The sequence below is a fragment of the Mustela nivalis genome, assembly GCF_964662115.1.
Source record: "Mustela nivalis genome assembly, chromosome: 4".
NCBI classification, from domain to species: domain Eukaryota; kingdom Metazoa; phylum Chordata; class Mammalia; order Carnivora; family Mustelidae; genus Mustela; species Mustela nivalis.
Window position 1 is genome coordinate 118,896,595 of NC_139023.1, and position 21,080 is coordinate 118,917,674.

The 21,080-nt window shown below is 39.3% G+C and overlaps 1 protein-coding gene across 7 annotated transcripts in view; it reads right to left on the minus strand.

Annotated features, from left to right (window-relative positions):
• Positions 1-4,952: 4,952 nt before the first annotated feature.
• PTPN13 (protein tyrosine phosphatase non-receptor type 13) overlaps positions 4,953-21,080 on the minus strand; it is a 203,667-nt gene continuing 187,539 nt past the window's right edge. For all 7 annotated transcript variants that reach the window (XM_082726629.1, XM_082726631.1, XM_082726630.1 and 4 more), the window contains 7 exons: positions 19,879-19,985; positions 17,827-17,975; positions 15,827-15,917; positions 12,500-12,837; positions 10,518-10,733; positions 8,042-8,104; positions 4,953-5,667 (listed from right to left, as the gene is read on the minus strand). In XM_082726629.1, coding sequence (XP_082582755.1) covers positions 5,572-5,667; positions 8,042-8,104; positions 10,518-10,733; positions 12,500-12,837; positions 15,827-15,917; positions 17,827-17,975; positions 19,879-19,985 — 1,060 coding nt within the window. In that variant the 3' untranslated portion in view covers positions 4,953-5,571. The remainder of the gene's footprint in view (positions 5,668-8,041; positions 8,105-10,517; positions 10,734-12,499; positions 12,838-15,826; positions 15,918-17,826; positions 17,976-19,878; positions 19,986-21,080) is intronic.

The following is a 21,080-nucleotide window of genomic DNA, read 5'->3' on the forward strand; positions in this document are numbered from 1 at the left end:
ACACATACTAGATCCCTGCAATAAGGAGTCGGTGGAGCTGGGCACAAACTCAAACCCCCAGTTCTAAAATGAGCATTAACATGAACTTTAAAGAATCCACAAAAAATGGATTTCTAGATTGTTTCTTTAAACAGGCACCTAACACAAAGTGGTGAAATCCAATGCTCCGTTCTGAAGATATTAAGTACATGATCATTATTTACCACATAAATAATTTTGGGTGGGACATGACCACCCAAAGCCACACTTTAAGATAGTCACAACACAAATCAAGGTAAGGAGTTTGAAAGTCGTCCTGTCAGAAAACTGTCATTTCCACAAGTGGTTTGTAAACGTGGTGCTGAGAACTGGACACAGTCAAGTGGTCCCGGAGGCTACACATTATCTTTCGTATGGAGAATGTAGCTGGAAAAGAAAAAAAAGCTCTAGCTGAATAAATTGTATTCTAACTGATCTAAATAATCATGGGTTCATGGGGTGCCTGGGTGACTCAGTCAGTTAAACATCCGCCTTCAGCTCAGGTCATGACCCGGGGTCCTGAGATCAAGCCCCCTGTCCGGCTCCCCATTCAGCAAGGAGTCTGATTCTCCCTCTGCCCCACAGCTCTCCCAACCCCCCTGTGCTCTCTCTATCTCAAGAAAATTAAAGAAAAAATAAGTCTTCAAGCAACAACAAAATAATCATGGGTTCATGAAAGCCAGAACCTAAATGAAGCTCAGAAGTGGGGCCAGAGCATTAATATTAAGAATGTGGGGCCCCTGGGTTGCTTGGTGGGTTGGGCCTCTGCCTTTGGCTCAGGTTGTGGTCCCAGGGTCCTGGGATTGGCCCACATGGGGCTCTCTGCTCCGTGGAGGGCCTGTCCACCCCCCCGGCCCCCGCCACTCTCTGCCTGTCTCTCTGCCTACTTGTGATCTCTGTCAAATAAATAAATAAAATCTTTAATAATAATAAAAAAAGAATGCATTCAGCTCTAAGTCTGAAAAAGAGCTGCTGGACCGTTGAGGCAGCAGAGCCTCAACTTCCCACCAGAGGGAAGAACATGGGTTTTGCCAGGGCTACTCACTGTATTCCACTTGCAGAGCTAGGACACTTTGGGAGTTGGGGGTTGAAGTTAGGCTGCCTTCGAATTGAATTCCAACTCTGTTATTTGGGCAACATGGGGCAAGTGACTGTCCCTCTGAACTTTAGTTTCCTCTCTTAAAAAGAGGGTGATAACATTGGATCCTAAACACCCCGAGAGTAGAAAACACATGGTATGATGTGTGGGAAGTGTGCCGTAAGTGTGAACTGATCCCTTCCTCCCGCAGCTATAATACATCCTAGAGTACAAAACGGAGTTCAGCCTAATCCCCACGGCCAGTTTAATAAATGATTAAAAATTTTTTTTATTAATTTGAAGGAGAGAGAGCGTGTGCAAGCACAAGGTGGAGAGGGGCATAAGTTGGCTCCCTGCTGAGCAGGGAGACCAACATGGGGTTCAATCCCAGGACCCTGAGATCATGACCTGAGGCAGAGACTTAACTGACTGAGCCACCCAGGTACCTCAGTGAATCATATTTTGGCTACTAAGCAACCTTCTGACCACAAAGCACACACCTTTGTGTATACTTTGTCCACCTGGATGGGCCCCACCTGAATAATTACTCATTCTGCTGGATAGAGCTAAGTCAAACACTTGGCAACATAGTTTATCAGTAAGTATCCGGAGAGTTTGCTTAGCATGACCTCTAGAATATAGAGGTGAATGGATAAAAATATGTAGTCTTTGTGAAGCTGAAGACTACTTTCAAATACTTCCTGTCTGAATTTTCAAGTTATAAATTCAGATATTTCTGAGGTTAGGAGGATCTTAAACAACTGAACAGTGTTAACTACTAAGGAATGGTGGAAACCGGCAGAAGTGGAAAGGTACATGCTCCTTGCTGCTACCCTATATCTACTGTTCCTTTTGCCCTTATTAACAGAACCAAGATTTTGTTCAGGACAGCAATGACTGGCTAAAAATAGCTTTCTTGAAGTTATAGATGGTTATGTGACACAGTTCTTGTTATTAAGACAGAAGTGCTTGTGATTTCGGGAAAATTTTGCTATCTTGCCACAGGCACTGACTGACCCTTTCTCCTTGTCAATCCTATTTCCTTCCTGGAATGTGGATGTAATAGCCGGAGCTGAAGCAGCCATTTTCAGGCAATGAAGGCAAGGCCAGGATAATCATGTATCTGTTGACATTCTTGAACTGTAGAACCAACCCCAGCAACTATCTGCTTTTGAATTTGTTTTCTTAGGGAAAGAAAGCTCTGATTTGTAGAATCCTGTTCGGTTAGTTTTTGGCAACTTGCAGTCAAATGCAATTCCAAATTAATATATTACAATTTGCATTGGCTTTAAAATATTATGCAGATTAATGTGTAATGTATTAACAATTATCTCCACCATAACAAAGTACCTTGAATATTTCTGAATTATGTAAAATGGGAACACATTCTCTCAGTGTCAAGGTATAACTTCTTAACTTCTTGGATTTATCAGATTGCATTTAGATAACTAGTCATCTTAAAAGCAAGAGATCTAGTAGGCTAACTGGAACCACATATAGGAACACCTGAGTTTTACGTAACAGCCATTTTTCTCCTTTAACGATGGTAATCCATAATTTTTTTTTAATGGCACTTACTGAAGTTTTGATTTGGGGACAAATGATGTTTCTAATCCTGCAATGCTTAGGACTATACTTAAGAAACCATTCCTTTAGGGTGCCTGGGTGGCTCAGTTGGCTGGGTGTCTGCCTTCAGCTCAGGTCATGGTTCTGGGATCAAGTCCCACCTTGGGCTCTGCTTAGTGGGGAACCTACTTCTTCCTCTCCCTGACTCTCCTCCATGCTTCTGCTTTCTCTGTCTCAAAGAAATAAAATCTTAATAAAAGATACCATTCATTTATAACATACAATTTCAGTTTTAGAAATAGATTCCATCACAATTTATGCTTCCCCTTCTGTAGCACAGAGTTGTCACGGGCAAAGAGCTCGGCCAACTCGTTTCCCAGCTTCCTTGCACTCGGGAGCACCATTTGGGCAGTTCTTGCTGATGGAATGGGTGGCAATGATGTGCTTTGCTTCTACGCCTGCCCAGCTCATAAAATCCCCCACGGGCGGTCCTCTATGCTCTTTCCGCTTTCTGGCTGGGGGAATGGAGACAATTCCCAGGAGGACTTTGGAAGTTGTGTGTTGATTATAGAACCTCCATCAGCGTGGGTTCCTGGAAATTGGAGAGAGAGCTATCTTGCTGAGCTGTTCACCTGTCCAGAACCGTTGGGCACATGAGAAATAAGCTTCTATTACGTTTGAGCTGTTATATCTCCTGGTGTATATTTTATAGTACTTAGCCATCTAATGTGTGTTAAGAGCCACATGGTATTTATCCATTCCTCTGATACCTAAGTGCCCCTGCGTGCCACCTGGCTCAGTGGCCTTACCATGCAAGTGCCATGCACTTTCTAACCAGAGTGGCCCTAGCCAATGTCTCATCCCATTCCATGGTAGTGGCGCCAGGTCCCAGATGAGGGCGGTAACATGTTTGCTATAATGAAGTTTCCATTTAGGGGTCGTAAACTGAAACCACATTTTCTTGCCACAGTTTCCATTTCCTAGCTACATTCTTTCCAGAAAAAGGATCCTTCTTCAGCTTTCCCCTCTCCCCTCTCTGTTGTTGACTGCAGATGATAGCTAATCACCTCCAGCTGTACTGGCTCCCAGGGCCCTGCTGGCCTGGTTTCCTGTGCTTATGACAGAAAAACAAGGACTCAGGATTCCATTGGGCTCAGAACATTAGTTTCCAAATATCTTTTAAAGCAGCAGAGCCCTTTTTTCAAATGAAATGTTCAGCTACAATGCAATCTATGAAAGCTGTTCTGACTGAAGTAGGAACGGTGGTGGTGATTCTCTTGCCAGATTTGGAGCTACTTTGGACCAGGTGGGGAGTCAAACGTATGATGGTGGGGTTCTGTGCATTTACTGCTGTCCTCTCCCTCAAACAGCCTCTGATACTCAGGGTTGGAGTCCTACAAATCATTGCACTTGGGTAAGATCAGAAATTCAAGTTTACGAGTTCTAATGCGTTAGTCCCATGAGGACCAATCAAGCAGTCTCCCGGGTTTCGCAGGAGCATCACTTGTGGCTGAGTGGAAAAGTGCTGGCAGAATTAGGACTGAGGGAAAGGCAGTCAGTGCTGGGAATCAGAAGCAGCTCTTTGAGGCAGATCGCTTTCCCTTAAGGCAGAACCAATTATAACCTCCCAGGAAATGTGATATTGTTTTCTTTTGATTACCCCTTGTCAGCTTAGATATTCTGAGTTTTACTTCAATTAGAACTTGAAAGTATTCTGATTTATGCATCAGGCACAGTAAGCTGGAAGGCAGGGAGGCAGAAGGCAGGGAGACTGAATGTCTTCGCTACTATTGGTCAGTACAGGACCCACACGTCACACCCTGAAGATTTACCAGGGTTTCCAACAACACTCTTGGTCCCTGTGGCTGCCATGACTGGGACCAAGTGGGGAGATGGGAAATTGGGGTTCAAAAGTTCTTGCTTCCCTTGAGGCAAGGGAGATGGTGGGGGGATGGGGTAGCTGGGTGATGGGCATTACGGAGGGCACTTGATGGAATGAGCACTGGGTATCAGATGCAACTGATGAATCACTAAGTTCTACGCCTGGAACTAATAATACAGTATATATTAACCAAATTGAATTTAAATTAACACACACACACACACACACACACACACACACACTGAAGGAACATCTGGGTGGTTCAGTCGGTTAAGCGTCTGACTCTTGAGTCTCAGCTCAGGTCTTGATCTCAGTTTGTGAGTTCAAGCCTGGAGTTGGGCTCCACACTGAGGGCAGAGCCTACTTAAAAAAAGAAAAAAAAGAAGAAAGAACACATTGCTGAAAATGTTTGCATATGCTTTGGCTTGTTCATATTTTTAAGATGTATTTTTATTTACAAAGTGAGATGATGCATAACAAATATAATGCAGTTACAAATGTATCCGATAACTCCATTTTCATGAAAAAGTATATAAATATATTACAGGAAATTCTATATAGTAAACATTAGAAACTGATACAGTAAACCTTTGCTACCTTTTTTCTATGCCAATATTACTGTCACTTAAAGCTTAAATACTGGTTTCAAGTATCCCCTATAAAATAACTCTATTAAAATGCTGGGAAGGAATTTTGCTATAAACAAGATTGATGGATTACAAATAGACTTGGTGTGTCCTTGCAACCTCAGCTATAATCAAAAGCTGCCTTGATCACCCCTAAGATCTGCACTGTTCGGTTAGTGTCAAAAATTTTTAAATTATCACAGGCTAAAAAGTAGCTGTAAAAATACAGCATTTCAATATTATTTATTGTTGTGAAGAATGCCCCTCTAAGGTAGAGGAGAATAAGCATAATGATATTGTATGGATTTGCTGCCCTGTGATCTTTATTTTAAGCAGATAACAGGAACACCTGTTGGAGGTTGGGAGCGAGATGAAGCATCCAGAAGGCTGTTCTTTTCATGTTATTTCAGAAGCTGTGGCTGTTCTTTTTGCTCTTCTTCAGCTTGAAGACGTGTCAGCACATAAAGGATGACTTGATAGCAGAAAATATATTGATCCTATGGCAAGAGAAAAAAAGAAAGAGAGAAGACTCTAGATGTATAATATGAAATTATATATATATATATGAGTAATTTTGAAAATATGGAAAAATTTTGTGATGATGTTTAATATAAGAAGCAGGATATAGAATTGTGCAGTGTCATCAAAATGATAAGAAACTGAACCAGACTGACAAAATGAGGAGGGGCAAAGCCTTGGAGGTGAGTGAGTAGGCAGGTGGAAATACCCCAGAGTCCTAACTGAAATTGTCTGTGGTAGGACACATTTATTTCTGTGCTTTGGTAATATTTATAATTTGCTCTTATAATGGAAAAATAAAGTCCCTACAAAATTTCCTCTAGATTTATTGAACTCATCTTGATGTTCTGAAATGTCAAAAAATTAATACCCAAGAAGCTACACCAAATAATGCTCTTTAAATATTTGGAATGAAAGAATATGAAAATCAAAGTTTTTGGGAAATCAACTCTTTTTTGGTGAAATTACTCTCTGTTAAGTTGACGGTGCAGGGATCTGAGTTTTTTTTAATATACTTTGGAAGGAATTAATGAGTCCGAGAGTGGACAGAAAAAATTCACAATATACTAAATGGAAAACAAAACACTAACGACAGTTGAATCTCATTTAAAATGGTTGGGTGTATGTGAGCATTCATGCCTGTTACACGTGCTCGGTCTAAAAGAATGTAAGAATGTTTAAAACATACGCAGTTCTGAGAAATAGGAATATAGGTAACCCTTTTATTTCCTTGGTGCTCCTCTGTACTTTAACTTTTCCTACATTTGCACACGATCTTCCTTGACTTTCTCTCAGGCCACCAACAATCCATTAGCAAACCTACTTCACACCATGGCCTCTTCTCCCTATATCCACATACTCCAGGCTGGGCCCACTGCTTGCCGCCAAACTGACCTCCCTGCTTCTAACCCTGCGTCCTCCCCCCACGTCGGTTTTATTCTAACACAGTGGCCAGAGAGGACCTTTACAATGGAAGTCAGGTCATGTCAGTCCACACTGATAATGCTGCGCTGTCTCCATTTCCCTCAGAGGAGAGCCCAGGCCTGGCCCTGTCACTCCCCTTTTCACCTCAGCCACCCCAACCATGGCCATTCTCAAGCACACCAGGCCTGCTCCTGCCTCAGAGCAGATGGCTTTGTCTGTCTGAAATACTGTTACTCTTGGATAGCCTCATGTGCCCACTGTACCTCCTTCAAGCCTTTGCTTCAGTGTTACTTCCTCGAGGCTGCTACTCTATTTAAAATACCTTCCCCAGTCTGCCATGGCTCAACCTCTTTGCCTCGCTCTATTTTTTTTTCTTTTATCTTCTAAAGCAATTCTCACTTTCAAAGATCCTATATAACTTACTTAGTTAATGTGTTTAATATCTGCCTTCCTCATCACCACTTCATGAGGGGGTCTTTGTTCCAAACACGGATGTGCTCCAAGCACCTACAAAAGTGCCTGGTCCACCGCAGGCCCTCAGTGAATAAGTACTTGTTGAATGAGTCAGTTTCCTGGGTCTAAGGAACTGCTTATACAGATCAGTATGCTTTCTTAACCTAAAAAAGTGTGCAACTCAGCTTAATATTTAGGAGGTTTAACTTGAATTAAAAAGATATCTGAAGGCTAATGAAGCAAATTTTAATTTTAAAGATGGTAAACTTCTATATTCTTTAAGAGGTAGAGAAATGTGAATTTATGAGATATGAAAATAGCTGCCATATCCCTCCTCACACTACAAACAGTAAGGATAGTTGAACCACTGAGAGCAGACAGATACTCTACAAAATGTAGTTCCTGTGAAAGACATGTCTGTAGGTCAGCCTGTGATATAACCCATGGTTTGATTTCAGGTAAGAGAAATGTTATCAAAATACAGGATACACAAACCTACCCATTCACTCTGCCCCAAGAGTGTCTTCTCTAAGCTAAGCAACTCTATCCTGCCTTCTGGACTTCTTGTCAATGCTGCCGAAACCATTCCCTCTCAGGGAATTTCTGTGGCAAGAATGTTACCTTCTTTAAAGTTGGAAATGGGGAAAGAATGCCACTAAATTATATGCTATTTTATACCAACCCAAACTACCCCCTCCCAACACGCTGCCCCATTCTCTACATATTGTTAAGTGCAAATACTGCATTTTCTCATTTCCTGCATTTAAATTAAAGGCAACATTTAATGAGGTATCTTTGAAGTATTTTAATTTTTTTCAGAAGTAGTCCTCATGCTTAAAAAAAAAAAGTCCCTTATTACCATAAATCTATGGTTTTATGTTATAATGTGGGGACCATTTAAGAAGAGAATCAGAATTTTGAAAACTACAGAATCTTCACGAAAATCCTCATTAGAAGACACCAACCAAGACTCACCTCTGTCTGAACCATTCCATGTCTTTGCAGCCTCATGCAGCGCACTAAGTCAGAGATGTCAAACTGCCAAAGAAAACAGGGTCTGTGTGTTAGATAAAAAGGGTTACTGAATTTGAACCCCAAAGATTCCATACCTCCTCCTCCTCCTCCTCCTCTTAGCAGTGTTGGGAAACTGCTCTGGACAAAAGTCAGTGAACTGACTCTGCCAACATTTGATAATTTTATTTATGATCTTCGTTAAGAATTAGGGGAGGTTATTCTACTTGAAAATCCCCAACAGGGACGCCTGGGTGGCTCAGTTGGTTAAGCAGCTGCCTTCGGCTCAGGTCATGATCCCGGCGTCCTGGGATCAAGTCCCACATCGGGCTCCTTGCTACATGGGGAGCCTGCTTCCCCCTCTGACTCTGCCTGCCACTCTGTCTGCCTGTGCTCGCTCTCGCTCTCTCTCTCTGACTAAATAAATTAAAAAAAAAAAAAAAAAAAAAAGCTTTAAGTTTAAAAAAAAAAAAAAATCCCCAACAAAAAAATCCCCAAAAGAAATTCTCTCCCCTCTGGAATTTGACTAATTTCTCTCTCTCTTTTTTAAAAATTTTAAAAAGATTTTATTTATTTGTCAGAGAGAGAAAGATAGAGACCACACAGGCAGGAGGAGCAGCAGGCAGAGGGAGAGGTAGGCTCCCCACTGAGCAAGGAGCCTGATGTGGGACTTGATCCCAGGCCCCTGTCATCATGACCTGAGTCAAAGGCAGATGCTTAACCTGACTAAGGTTAGCCTGACTGAGCCACCCAGGCATCCCAGGAATTGGACTATTTTCTAATATCAACATTTAAAAAAAAAAAAAAAAAAGGTAAACTATTTTTCTTACAGTTTGCTTTTCAGATTAAAATTCCTGATCTTTTTATTCTCACTGATACTGGCACTTTGAAACAAGGGAGAAATAGACTTTGTTTCGTTCTACTTAAATTATTGGTAGACACAATAGTGTGTATAGAGCAAGACAAATGCTTTTAGTGAAAATTCTTTAAGAGACCATAATTTTATGGTAAGATATTCTAACATTTTAAGTAAGGTTTATACTAATTTAGATTTTAAATAAGATTATAATCATTAATTTTGTTTACTTAATAATATTTTTTAAAGTGGGAATAATTTAGAGATTAGCATCAGTTTGTAGAACAAAGTATACATTTCCCACTCACAGGTAAACAATAACAAAAATATGTCTTTTTATTTCATAAATATACTTTCTTTTATGCTTCTTTCTCTACATCTATTTCTAAAGATTTTTATTTATTCACTTGAGAGAGACTGAGCGCAAGAGCACACAAGTAAGGGGAAGGGCAGAGGGACAAGCAGGCTCGCTGCTGAGCAAGGAGCATACATCAGGGCCAGATACTAAGACCATGAGATCATGACCTGAGCCATAGTCAGACACTTAACTGACTGAACCACCCAGGTGCCCCCCCCCCCATTTTTAAAGTAAGCTCTACACCCAATGTTAGGCTTGCACTCTGCACCCCAGGTGAGGCTTGCACTCAGGACACCAAGGTCAAGAGCTGCATGTTCTACAGACTGAACTATCCAGGCACCCCAGTGTTTGAGTATTTCTCTCCCTAAGTGTGACAGTGAAACTGACTTTACTGTATAGAAACCTACAGACTATAAAGAGTAAATCTAATACTGCTAAGAAATTTTAAGCACATGGTTAATACCAGTAGAACAAATATAAAATTGAAATATTACTTCTTCTTGATTATGGTCTGAGTAGTTTTGAACATTAACTAAAATAAAAATTTTTTTTTAAAAGATTTAATTTGGGGTGCTTGGGTGGTTCAGATGGTTGAGTGTCTTTTTGACTCAGGTCGTGATCCCAGGGTCCTGGGATTGAGCCCCCAGTTGGGCTCCCTGCTTCTCCTTCTCCCTATGCCTGCTGCTCCCCTTGCTTGTGCTCTCTTTCTTTCTGTCAGATAAATAAAATCTTAAAAAAAAAGAGTAGATTGTCTTTTAAAAAAAGATTTAATGTATTTATTTGAGAGAGAGATCATGTGCATGAGTTGGGGGAAGGGGCAGAGGGAGAGGGAGAAGCAGACTCCTCACTGAACTAGGAGCCCTATGTAGGGCTCAGTCCCAGGACCCCAAGATCATGACCTGAGCCAAAGGCAGACACTGAACCAACTGAGCCATCCAGGTACCCCTAAAATACAATTTGATATAGTAAGGAAATTAAGGCATTCATAAAAGCTACTAAATAGGGGTGTCTGGCTGCCTCAGTTGGAACATATGACTCTTGATCTTGGGGTTGTGAGATTGAGCCTCACATCAGGTATAGAGATTGCTTACAAAAAATATTAAGATTTTACTTAAGTAACCCCCCAAAACCCCAGCTAAATAAAAAAATTCCAAGATCATAACACAGTATTATATTCCACTGTTAATTCTGGTTGACTGCTAGTTCAGCCTGTATGTTGTACTCACTTCCAGATCTTGACTGATTAATCCTAAGACCACATCTATGCATATCAGGGTCCCTGAACGTCCGATGCCAGCGCTGCAGTGTGTGATGATTGGTCCAGATCTATGAATGTGTCTCATGTAAGAGATAAAAGTGAGCAAGTCGTCTGGCTGAGAAGGTGTATCGTGGTCTGGCCAGGCAGTGAAATTCAGATGAGAAATATGTCGTATCTCTCCTGTCTGAAATTGTACAATACAAGAAATAGATAAATACTGTATCATTCACACATATGTTTTAGTTCTTCATAATATACGGTCCTTTCAAACTTTGGCTTGCCCATTGGATCAAATCAAAGGACAGATGCAAGAGACAAGAAGACTGGGTTCCACGACACAGGGAGGGTCTTTATCAAGGAGATTGCTAAATCCACATTTTAAACACTGGTAACAATTTCTTTTGAAACCCTAAAAGCAGATTACATTGATATGAATAACAACCTTTCTAAATGACTCCACCTCAAAGGTACTCTAGATAAAAGCCACTGTCAGTGTAACGACTTACAAGCCCTTGACCCAGCTCCTTCTCAGACCTGACCTGTTCCTGGTAGTTGCTTTGCTCCACCACAGGGACCTCTCTGTGGTTCTTTGAAAACACGAGGTACAGTTCAAGTTGGGGCCTTTGCACTTGCTGTTTCTGACTGAAATCCCTACCTGCCCCCTCATCCCTTGGCTCAATCAACTCCTTTAGAGTTTTTTCCACAGCATCATCAACACTAGTGTTTCCTCATTAAAAAATGAACTCCATGAGGTCAGGGATTTCTTTTTGTCTGTATGGCTAACTGCTGAATCCCTAGATTCCATAACAGGGCCCAGGCTGTACAAACCTTCTATTAATTAAACAAATCATTTAAGGAATGACTACATTAGCATAAGTAATAGGTAGGCTGGTGTGAATGAATAAGAAGGTATAATCTTTAATTATTTATAAAATCACATCAAAAAACCATGAAGGAAATCATTAGGCTATGTTTACATGTGACCAATAGAATCAAGTCCAAGTCCAAAAGGAAACCCATTAGGGTTGAGCATCAAACAACATGGGTTTGAATTGTACAGGTCCATTTACATGCGTTTTTTTTTTTTTCATAGTACAGTACTGTAAATATTTTCTCTTATGATTTCCTTGACATTTTTTTCCTCTAGCTTAGTTTGTTGTAAGACTCAGTCTATAATACATATAGTATATAAAATATGTGTTAAAGGACTATTTATATTACCAGTAAGACTTTAGGTCAACAGTAGGCTGTTAGTAGTTAAGTTTATGGAGAGTCCAAAGTTATATGTGGATTTTGGACTCCATGGGAGTCAGTACCCCTAACTCCCGTTTCGTTCAAGGGTCAGCCATACTTATACTTAAGCTAGTACTACTGGGAGGAGGATGAAATTGAGGGAGTGCGGAGGTGAGGAAAAGTAGCGGTTTTACTTAAGGTATAACCACTTATCTAATTCAAGCTAAATTGATTCAATGGTAAAGTGGCCATAGAAGGAATTACCCAAATGACAAACATTTATGTTACAATTGTCCATGCATTACCAAATATGTTGTGCTTATGGGGGAATATTTGCTACTCAGAGATTTTTAATTGATTGTTTTATTCATTCTTCTTAGAGGTTTCACCTTAAAGAACAAAAACAAAAACACATTTCTAGCACAGAGCTTCTGAGCCATTCTGTTCTATCACTAAGCAAAGGATGATGGATGGTCACCTTAAAGGCGTGTATTCTCATTTCATCCTAATACAGTATGCATTGGAGGAAACTGGCAGTAAGAAGGTCACATTTAAGTGTCTGTTAGATAAAAAATAATGGGTGACATTCGTTCCACTGAAATGAGAAGCCCCACGTTGCTGGCTTCCATTTAGAAATACACGGATGTGGAAAGTGTCCAGGCCTGCATTCCAACTAGGAGATAAGCCTTAGGAGACGGCAATATTTAACTCACTTACCTGAATCTCTTCTAGGGCCATTGCTCGTACTACAAAGCCCTTCAGCTGCTGCATTCTCACGAGAGCCAGCCGAAGCCTGTCATTGACCATTGTTGTTTGGCCTAGGATGTTAGGCCAGTAGCGCTGGCATTTTATTTTTTCCCCTTCTACTTCTTGGGTCATCATGGCTATCACTGTGGATTTTTGTTCCCAAATCATCTGCCAGAAATCTCCAACAGTTGTAGGGAGAGGTCCTTGGCAGGCAATGTAAACGAACTCTTCTTTTCCCACGGGTATCTTAATGAAGCTGGCGTTGATATAGCCGCCTTCATCTCCAAGAGGAACTCTTGTGGCATCATCTGTGAATTTCCCACCACAAAACAGAGCCATCTATATCATGCATTTTTAGACAAGAACCTCATAAACAGCATGAGTCAAAAATTACGAGAAATTCCTCAGAACCATAAATGAAATCATACTTTTTAATGAGGCATATTTTCAAATAACAATAGAATCATTTTATATTAACTGATTTTGCTCTTGTTACAAGTATATCTAAGATGTCAACTCAGTGAGTTTCTGACAATTTGATATTATTTATACAGATTTGGTTAATTAAAATTAATAAATCAATTAATACATTTAGAACTTCTTAATAAGTTCCTAGAGAAACAAATGTACTTTGCTACTTCTTATCCATCCTTATTTTTTTTTAAAGATTTATTTGACAGAAATCACAAGTAGACAGAGAGGTAGGCAGAGGGGGGGGGTAAGCAGGCTCCCTGCTGAGCAGAGAGCCCCATCGGGGCTCAATCCCAGGACCCTGAGATCATGACTTGAGCTGAAGACAGAGGTTTAACCCACTGAGCCACCCAGGCACCCCCTATCCATCCTTATTTTTAATGACGATAATGATGAATTTAATGAATGACAATGCCAGAAGATTATTTCATAAAATAAAAATTAGTATTATAATCAAATGATCAAAGTACATCTTACAAATATAATTGGCATAATTACCTCTTGCTAATTTAATTAAATTATATACTTTTAAATCAGCAGCCAAAACATTAACCCAATAAGTAAAAAGGTAACTCACTTTATTCTCCAGACATACAGGCCCCTGTCTTTGTCTGGTTGTAATTTTGTAGTTAAAATATAAATTTTCAAACCAGTGAAAACTATATGTAAGCCACCTTGTCCAAGAGAATTAATCAGTATGTACTGTATGTACATCGTCATTTCTATTTAAAATATTTATAAATTTAACTGTTAATTTCTATGATTATCAAATTATGACTTCAGTAGTGTTTCAAAATCAATTGCCCTTCAATTACTTGACTTCTACCTCTTAGTCCATGGAAAAAAATCCACTCAGTAGTTTTGGATTTATGGCTTAGCTCATTTGACTTTGAGAGGCTAGTCTGGCCATTGTGGGTGGGGTGGTGGTGAAATAATTCCTACCTACTTTATGCTGAACCATTATTGATTTCATTTTAAAATGCTAAGATTCAGTTCTCACAGGAAGTTTTCCAAAATAAATTTTGTGTCTTGCAACTTGGTTGAAAAAATTCAATTGTATTGTTATTTATTACATGATTTGCCACTATTCTATTTTAGATTTTTGAATTTATGACTTCCTGGTAAAGATAGGATTGTTGTATCATACAAAGTGGAACCCAGTGTGCTGATATATATAAATATGGCTGATGATTACTGTAAGAAGTTGTTTAAAAAAAAGTTGCTAGACATTAATATTTTGGCTATATCTCTATATATTAAAAAAATTACTTATTGATTGGTGAAATCAGTAAAATGTGGTAAAAAACAATTCGCTTTTTCCTCCTAGTATCTGAACAATTCAAACTCTAATGTAACTTGGTAGTACCATTGTTGGTACCATTGCAGCCACATGCATGTATAATGTATCATAGAAATTTCTCTGAAGTTAGAATGAGTGGAATAAATAGATGTTGGTGTGATACATGAACTAAGAAACTGCTCAACCTGAAGTGAATTCATGAATGACAACTTTTAAAAAAAATAAAAAAAAATTTTTTTTTAAAGATTTATTTTATTTTATTTATTTGACAGAGAGAGAGATCACAGGTAGGCAGAGAGGCTGGCAGAGAGAGAGAGAGAGAGAGGGAAGCAGGCTCCCTGCTGAGCAGAGAGCCCGATGCGGGACTCGATCCCAGGACCCTGAGATCATGACCTGAGCCGAAGGCAGCGGCTTAACCCACTGAGCCACCCAGGCGCCCTTAAATTTATTTTTTTTAAAGAAGGCTCCACACCCAATGTAGGGCTTGAACTTAGGACCCTGAGATCAAGAGTCATGTAGTCTAGCAACCAAGCCAACTAGGCGCCCCTTCCTGTAGAAGCTGATTCATATTTAAAAAAAATATATTTTGTTTATTTATTTGTGAGAGAGACAGAAAGAGAGCACAAGCAGGGGGAGCAGCAGGCAGAGGGAGAAGCAGACTCCCCACTGAGCCAGGAGCCTGATGTGAAACTCGATTCCAGGACCCCAGGATCATGACCCGAGCAGAAAGCAGATGCTTAACTGACTGAGCCACCCAGGTGCCCCAATTCATATTAAAAAAAAAAAAAAAAAAAAAAAAAAAAAAAAAAAAAAGATTTTATTTATTTATTTGACAGAGAGAGAGAGAGAGATCACAAGTAGGCAGAGAGGCAGGCAGAGAAAGAGGGGGAAGCAGGCTCCCTGCTTCCTGAGATCACGACCTGAGCCTGAGCTGAAAGCAGAGGCTTAACCTACTGAGCCACCCAGATGCCCCCCAATTCACAGTTTTAAGAAGACGTTAAAATTACTGATTGGGGGTGCCTGGGTGTCTTAGTCAGTTAAGAATTGGATTCTTGATTTTGGTTCAGGTCATGATCTCAGAGTCATGAGGTAGAGCTCAGGCTATGTCTGCACTTAGCAGGGAGTCTGCTTGAGATTCTCTCCCTCTCCCTCTCCTTCGGTCCCTTCCCTATCCTCACACATGTGCATGCTCTTTCTCTTTCAAATAAATAAATAAATATTTAAAAATAATAAAACTACTGATTTGGCATCACTGATTAATTTCTAATACTATGCTGCAAAATCCATGAAAGTCTGAATAAGTAGTTTAGATTCTTCTGATTGATTTTTCAGAATATATAGTTTAAGAAGGTACTTACATTGTATGTCTAAATGTATTTGTTACTGATATAAATATCTAATATATGTTTGTGTGTGTGTGTGTGTGTGCACACTTGTGTTAGAGATAGGGTAAACTGGCACAAAAGTTTTAAATCAGTTCAAATTATATTAGACACATATTTGATTTGAAGTCAAATTAAACTTACAGGGAAGTATATTTTTATATCGATTCTTTTTTCTGTTTTCCTTAGTTTGTCCAATCAGACACTGATCCAAAGGTTTTAATTCCTGGAGATTCTGCAAGAAAAAATGGAAATAAAGCTAAATTTGTTGAGATAAGCAGTAATTCAGTAACAATTGAAAAAGCTTTAAATATGCAGGGTGTAAAATTGGCTACTGATCAGGGCAGACTTTGAATGTTAAGAAATAGGTATGTTCTGTTAAGATAAGCGAGTCTAAAATCCCAAAACTAATCTGATATACCAGTTGTTGAAATACATTGTTGTAAATATCTTTAACATGTAGTCAACTAAATTTGTGAGGCTGCAATTTGTACCTTAATTTTATTTTATTTTTATTTTTATTTTTTTAAAGATTTTATTTATTTATTTGACAGACAGAGATCACAAGTAGACAGAGAGGCAGGCAGAGAGAGAGAGAGAGAGGGAAGCAGGCTCCCTGCTGAGCAGAGAGCCCGATGCGGGGCTCGATCCCAGGACCCTGAGATCATGACCCCAGCCGAAGGCAGCGGCTTAACCCACTGAGCCACCCAGGCGCCCCTGTACCTTAATTTTAAATTAAAGTTTACAGAGATCTATAATTATATTTTAGGAAAAAAAATATAAAAGCAACTTTGGCTTAAAGTAATGGGCTGGAGCAGAATTTCTTGACAATATTGTCTATGGGATCATAGAATATCCCATGTGGTAGAGTTGTGGTTAGATAGTCCTAGGTTTTTATTTTTATTTTTTATTTTTTTTAATTTAAAAGAAAAAGATTTTATTTACTTATTTGATAGAGAGAGAGAGATCACAAGTAGGCAGAGAGGCAGGCAGAGAGAGGGAAGCAGGCTCCCCACTGAGGAGAGAGCCTGATGCAGGGCTCGATCCCAGGACTCTGGGATCATGACCTAAGTTGAAGGCAAGAGACTTTAACCCACTGCGCCACCCAGGTGCCCCGATAGTCCTAGGTTTTTAAAGCCAACTTTCACTTTTCATTCACTCATTAATCCACCCATTTATCTCTTCATCCATCCATCCACGCAAATATATATTGAAAATGCCTACTAGATGCAGGACACTGTAATAAGTGCTAGGAATACAGTAGTGAGAAAGGAGATAGGATTCTGGTTCTTCTTGAGCTTACAGACTATTGGGAGAAAGAATCAGTAAAGAAGTAAACAAATGCTGTGATAAATGCTTTGAAGAAATTAACAAGTCGTAGGTTAGAAAAAAAATAAAGATCTACTTTATAGAGTGTTGTGATGGCAGGTCTTTGGAATGGTGACATTAAACTTAAGCCTTAAAGAAAAAATTGCTGTAAAATGGAGAGGAAGTATTGTGAACTTGTTTCCAAATATATTAATGCGATATACATTATTTTGAATATTAAATACAAAGCATCTATCACATTCCAGAAGCTCTCAAAAGAAGTTAGCTCCTTTCACTTTAGTGGTTATGAAAAGCTCAGGAAGTGGGTAAAGTAAGCATATGGTTTGAGGGAGATGAACAAGGTAAACCTCAAAACCACAGTCGTGCTACATTCCTCTTTGGCCTGGTGGTAAATATGGACATTGCAAGCAAGACCACATGAGGAAGGGCTCTGAACCACTGCACTGAACATATTTCTGGAGCTATATTAAACTAGAAACTATTACTAATAAACCAAATCAACAGTATTCTAATTATAAAGTTTAGTAAATAGTTGGAATTGACCCTTGACACCTGACTTAAAAAAATGTCTATCTCTACTCTGAGGCAGGGAAGTTAATCTTTGGAGAGATTTATTAAGCTCCAAAGTGGTTAAAGAGATCTCTTTAAAACAATACAATTAGGATCCTAATTGTGAGAATTAATTTTCTGCTGGATAGAACAAGATGGTGCTCTTAGTTGGAAATAAATTTGCAAAGTAATGGACATTTAAAAAATTTCTCCTAATTTTGCATAAAACTTTGTTTGGGAAAGAAACATTGGCAGAAGCCACTTACCTCCAGCTCCTTAGAAGGAATTCCTTGATCTAATAAACCTCTCAATGTTCGAATGACTGATTTCAACTTGGTACCAGTGTATTTACCAGAGGGGAGCACTTTGACGATGGGGAGTGCAGCAAGCTCCTCATTTGTCAGAAAGGGATGATCTAAGAAGACAATAGTTGATTTTAAAAATATTTATTTATTTATTTATTTATTTATTTATATATAGAGAAAGCACAAGGATGGGGGGTTGGGGCAGTGGGAGAGGGAGAAGCAGACTCCCAGCTGAGCAGGGAGTCCAACGTGGGGCTTTATCCCAGGACCCTGAGATCATGACCCGAACTGAAGACAGATACTTAACTGACAGAGTCATCCCGATGCACCGACAGCAGTTGTTTAAAAACAAAAACCAAAAAACCCCTCAAAGTGACTTAGCTAATAAGGGAACTGATTTGAGCCTATTCTCACCTCATCTGCTTTTACGAAAGCAAGAGTCTTCAGAATTAATAAGGCAGGAGAACAGGCAGGCAGATACCTACAATTAACACAATAAAATCTTGGCCATATAGCAAGGCCCTAGTACCCAACTTTTAAGGAAACACCTCACTGACTGCTCAGAAATTCTTAAGGCTCTTGGCTCTCATGTACTTAGAGTTTCAAAATATATCTAGTCCAGGTATTGCTTTGCACTTAAATTAGCTTCCAAGCACATTGGGGAAAAGATGAAGGGAGATGCTTCAGAAATTCCTTATAATGCGACATGCACTAGAAACACGGATGCCTTCTCTCTCTACCCTGGTTTGGTACTCAGTGCCTATATCCTGGGCATTTGAAAGCTTTCTCAATACAAATTAAAACTGGGGGGGTCTCCAGGAGCTTATCAAATGAGTGATATCAATGTCTTGGGAGAAGTGTGTATCTAATTTAGGACCTGCTCTACGGAAACTGCTTATACAAGAAGGCAACTATTATCCTGGAAAAAAGCAGGAGAGAGTTCTTGCTATAGTCTTGTAGCTTCAAGTATAGCTTTCTGATGATGCAGCTACTAGGTAGGCAACAATAACACTGGCTCTGTGGGGTACACAGAGTTGTACAAGATACTTCAAGAAGCTGAACATCCAGTGGGGTGAAGGCTAGCTGTAAATACAGAGTACACTTACAAAAAATAACTCTAAACTTTTACAGAACAGAGTATAAAGGCAACAGGAGCCCAAAAGCTGGAGATGAGCATGGGCTACAGGATTTGACAAGAGCACCAACACTGATACCAACAATTTACCTAAATCGAAAAAGTGTTAATTCAACTTTAATTTCCTTTAACAACTAAGACTTAATTAACAACTGTTAATTTCCTTTAACAACTAAGACTTCAGATTACAAACTATGTCTTTCATTGCATTAGTATAACATTGCCTTTATAAAAAAAGAGAAATGATACACTAGATAGAGCCTCATTTCTCTACTGCCTCAGTTATAAAATAAAAGAGGCAGTATTAGGACAGAGCAAATGACTCTTAGTTTTAAAAAATGAGGTTGAGATGCAAGGGTATTAATTTCCTATTTTTGAGTATTCTCAAAATACTTTATTTATTTTTTATATTTATTATTATAAATAAAATGTGTTTCTCGACTATCGTCCAGAATGGCAAAATTGTGTGACTTTGTGTTTCTAATTATTTACATGTTTATTTACTTTAAGCCACTGAGAGTTTTAGCCCACACCTGTGCAAATATCTAGTTATAAAACTGAATGTTGATGTTTGTCTATGTGATTTTACCTTATGTATGGAACCAAATAATGTACACATACAGTGAAATAACACATCCATATATTCTGAAAACTAATTTTTGAACGCTTTTTTGGATCTATTTTTTTTTTTAACTCTTTAAAAATTTTTTTATGAACATATAATGTATTATTAGCCCCAGGGGTACAGGTCTGTGAATCGCCAAGTTTACACACTTCCCAGCACTCACCGAAGCACATACCCTCCCCAATGTCCATAACCCCACCCCCCTCTCCCAGTCTATTATTTTTGATGAGAAAATTGCTCAGAAAATTCTTGCCTTTATCGGAATCTTCATGGTTTGTTGTTTCTATTGGCAATTCATCACTTCCCCATGTTATCTCGTCATCGTCATCAGGCTTCCTTTCTTGTGACTTTTGAATCAAGCTATGACAACAAAACACAGTGGTAATATTTTATTCAGTTTTGTCCCTGAAATAAATTTAAATATTATGTCTTTGATTCCCTTGTTTCCGCTACAATTTCATGATATTTAAAAATAAATCATCTGATTAAAAAAACCCAAGTCCACAATTCCTAAAATTCATTGGTCAGTGGAAATTAAACTCAAGTACAGAATTGTTTAATATAGTCTAAAATTAATCCTCAAACAAAACCTGTCTTGAACCTTAGATTGAAGGAGGTAGAGAGTGGTTGGTTTCCGTCCTTCAGCGTGGATAACCTGAAGGATTACCATTGTGTGAGAATAGCTCATCTTTTTTTGTTTTTAAGTAGGCTCAATGCCCAGCGTGGACCCCAACATGGGGCTTGAACTCACTACCCTGAGATCAAGACCTGAGCTGAAATCAAGAGTTGGACACTTAACTGACTGAGCCACCCAGGTAACCCTCTCTTGTCTTTTTAATAGCTCCCTACTATTGTATTGCATGGCGGTATCTTAATTTATTTATAGAGGTCCCTATGGATGGACATCCATCTTTTGCTACAGTGGGGGGCTAGAAGGACACTTCTGTATCAGGGTACTCACTTAATGTAATAAAGCACAGTACACATTCTCATTATTTAGGGGTACACAGTAGATGCCATCTCCCCAGTAAGGAGGACGGGTAGGCAAGAGAATCTAGGCAAATGAAATGTTTAGTGATGAGGTGAAAAAGGATAACGTAAAAGGCTGAACACATCTTTCCATTTTCTAATATTCAGGAGGAGCAAGGCAGTACATCTGTCTGATGGCAGTAGGACACACCACTAAAGCAAGACATGTACAATTCTCCCCAGACGTCAATAACAGGGCGGCAATTATGCTGCTTTGATGACGGATGTTTTCCTCTACTCCAGCTAATTGTGGGTTACAATTAACATTTAATTTGCAAGCTCTGCATCCATGAGGTTGCTTTTGTCACCAGTAAGTACATTTTATCTGTAAGGATATAGTTTGGAGATCCTTCCATCAGCCATTACCTTCTTTCTTATTCTTTTGATTAGCTGCTTTAGTATTTCATGGGTGCTTGTGTGAGTATA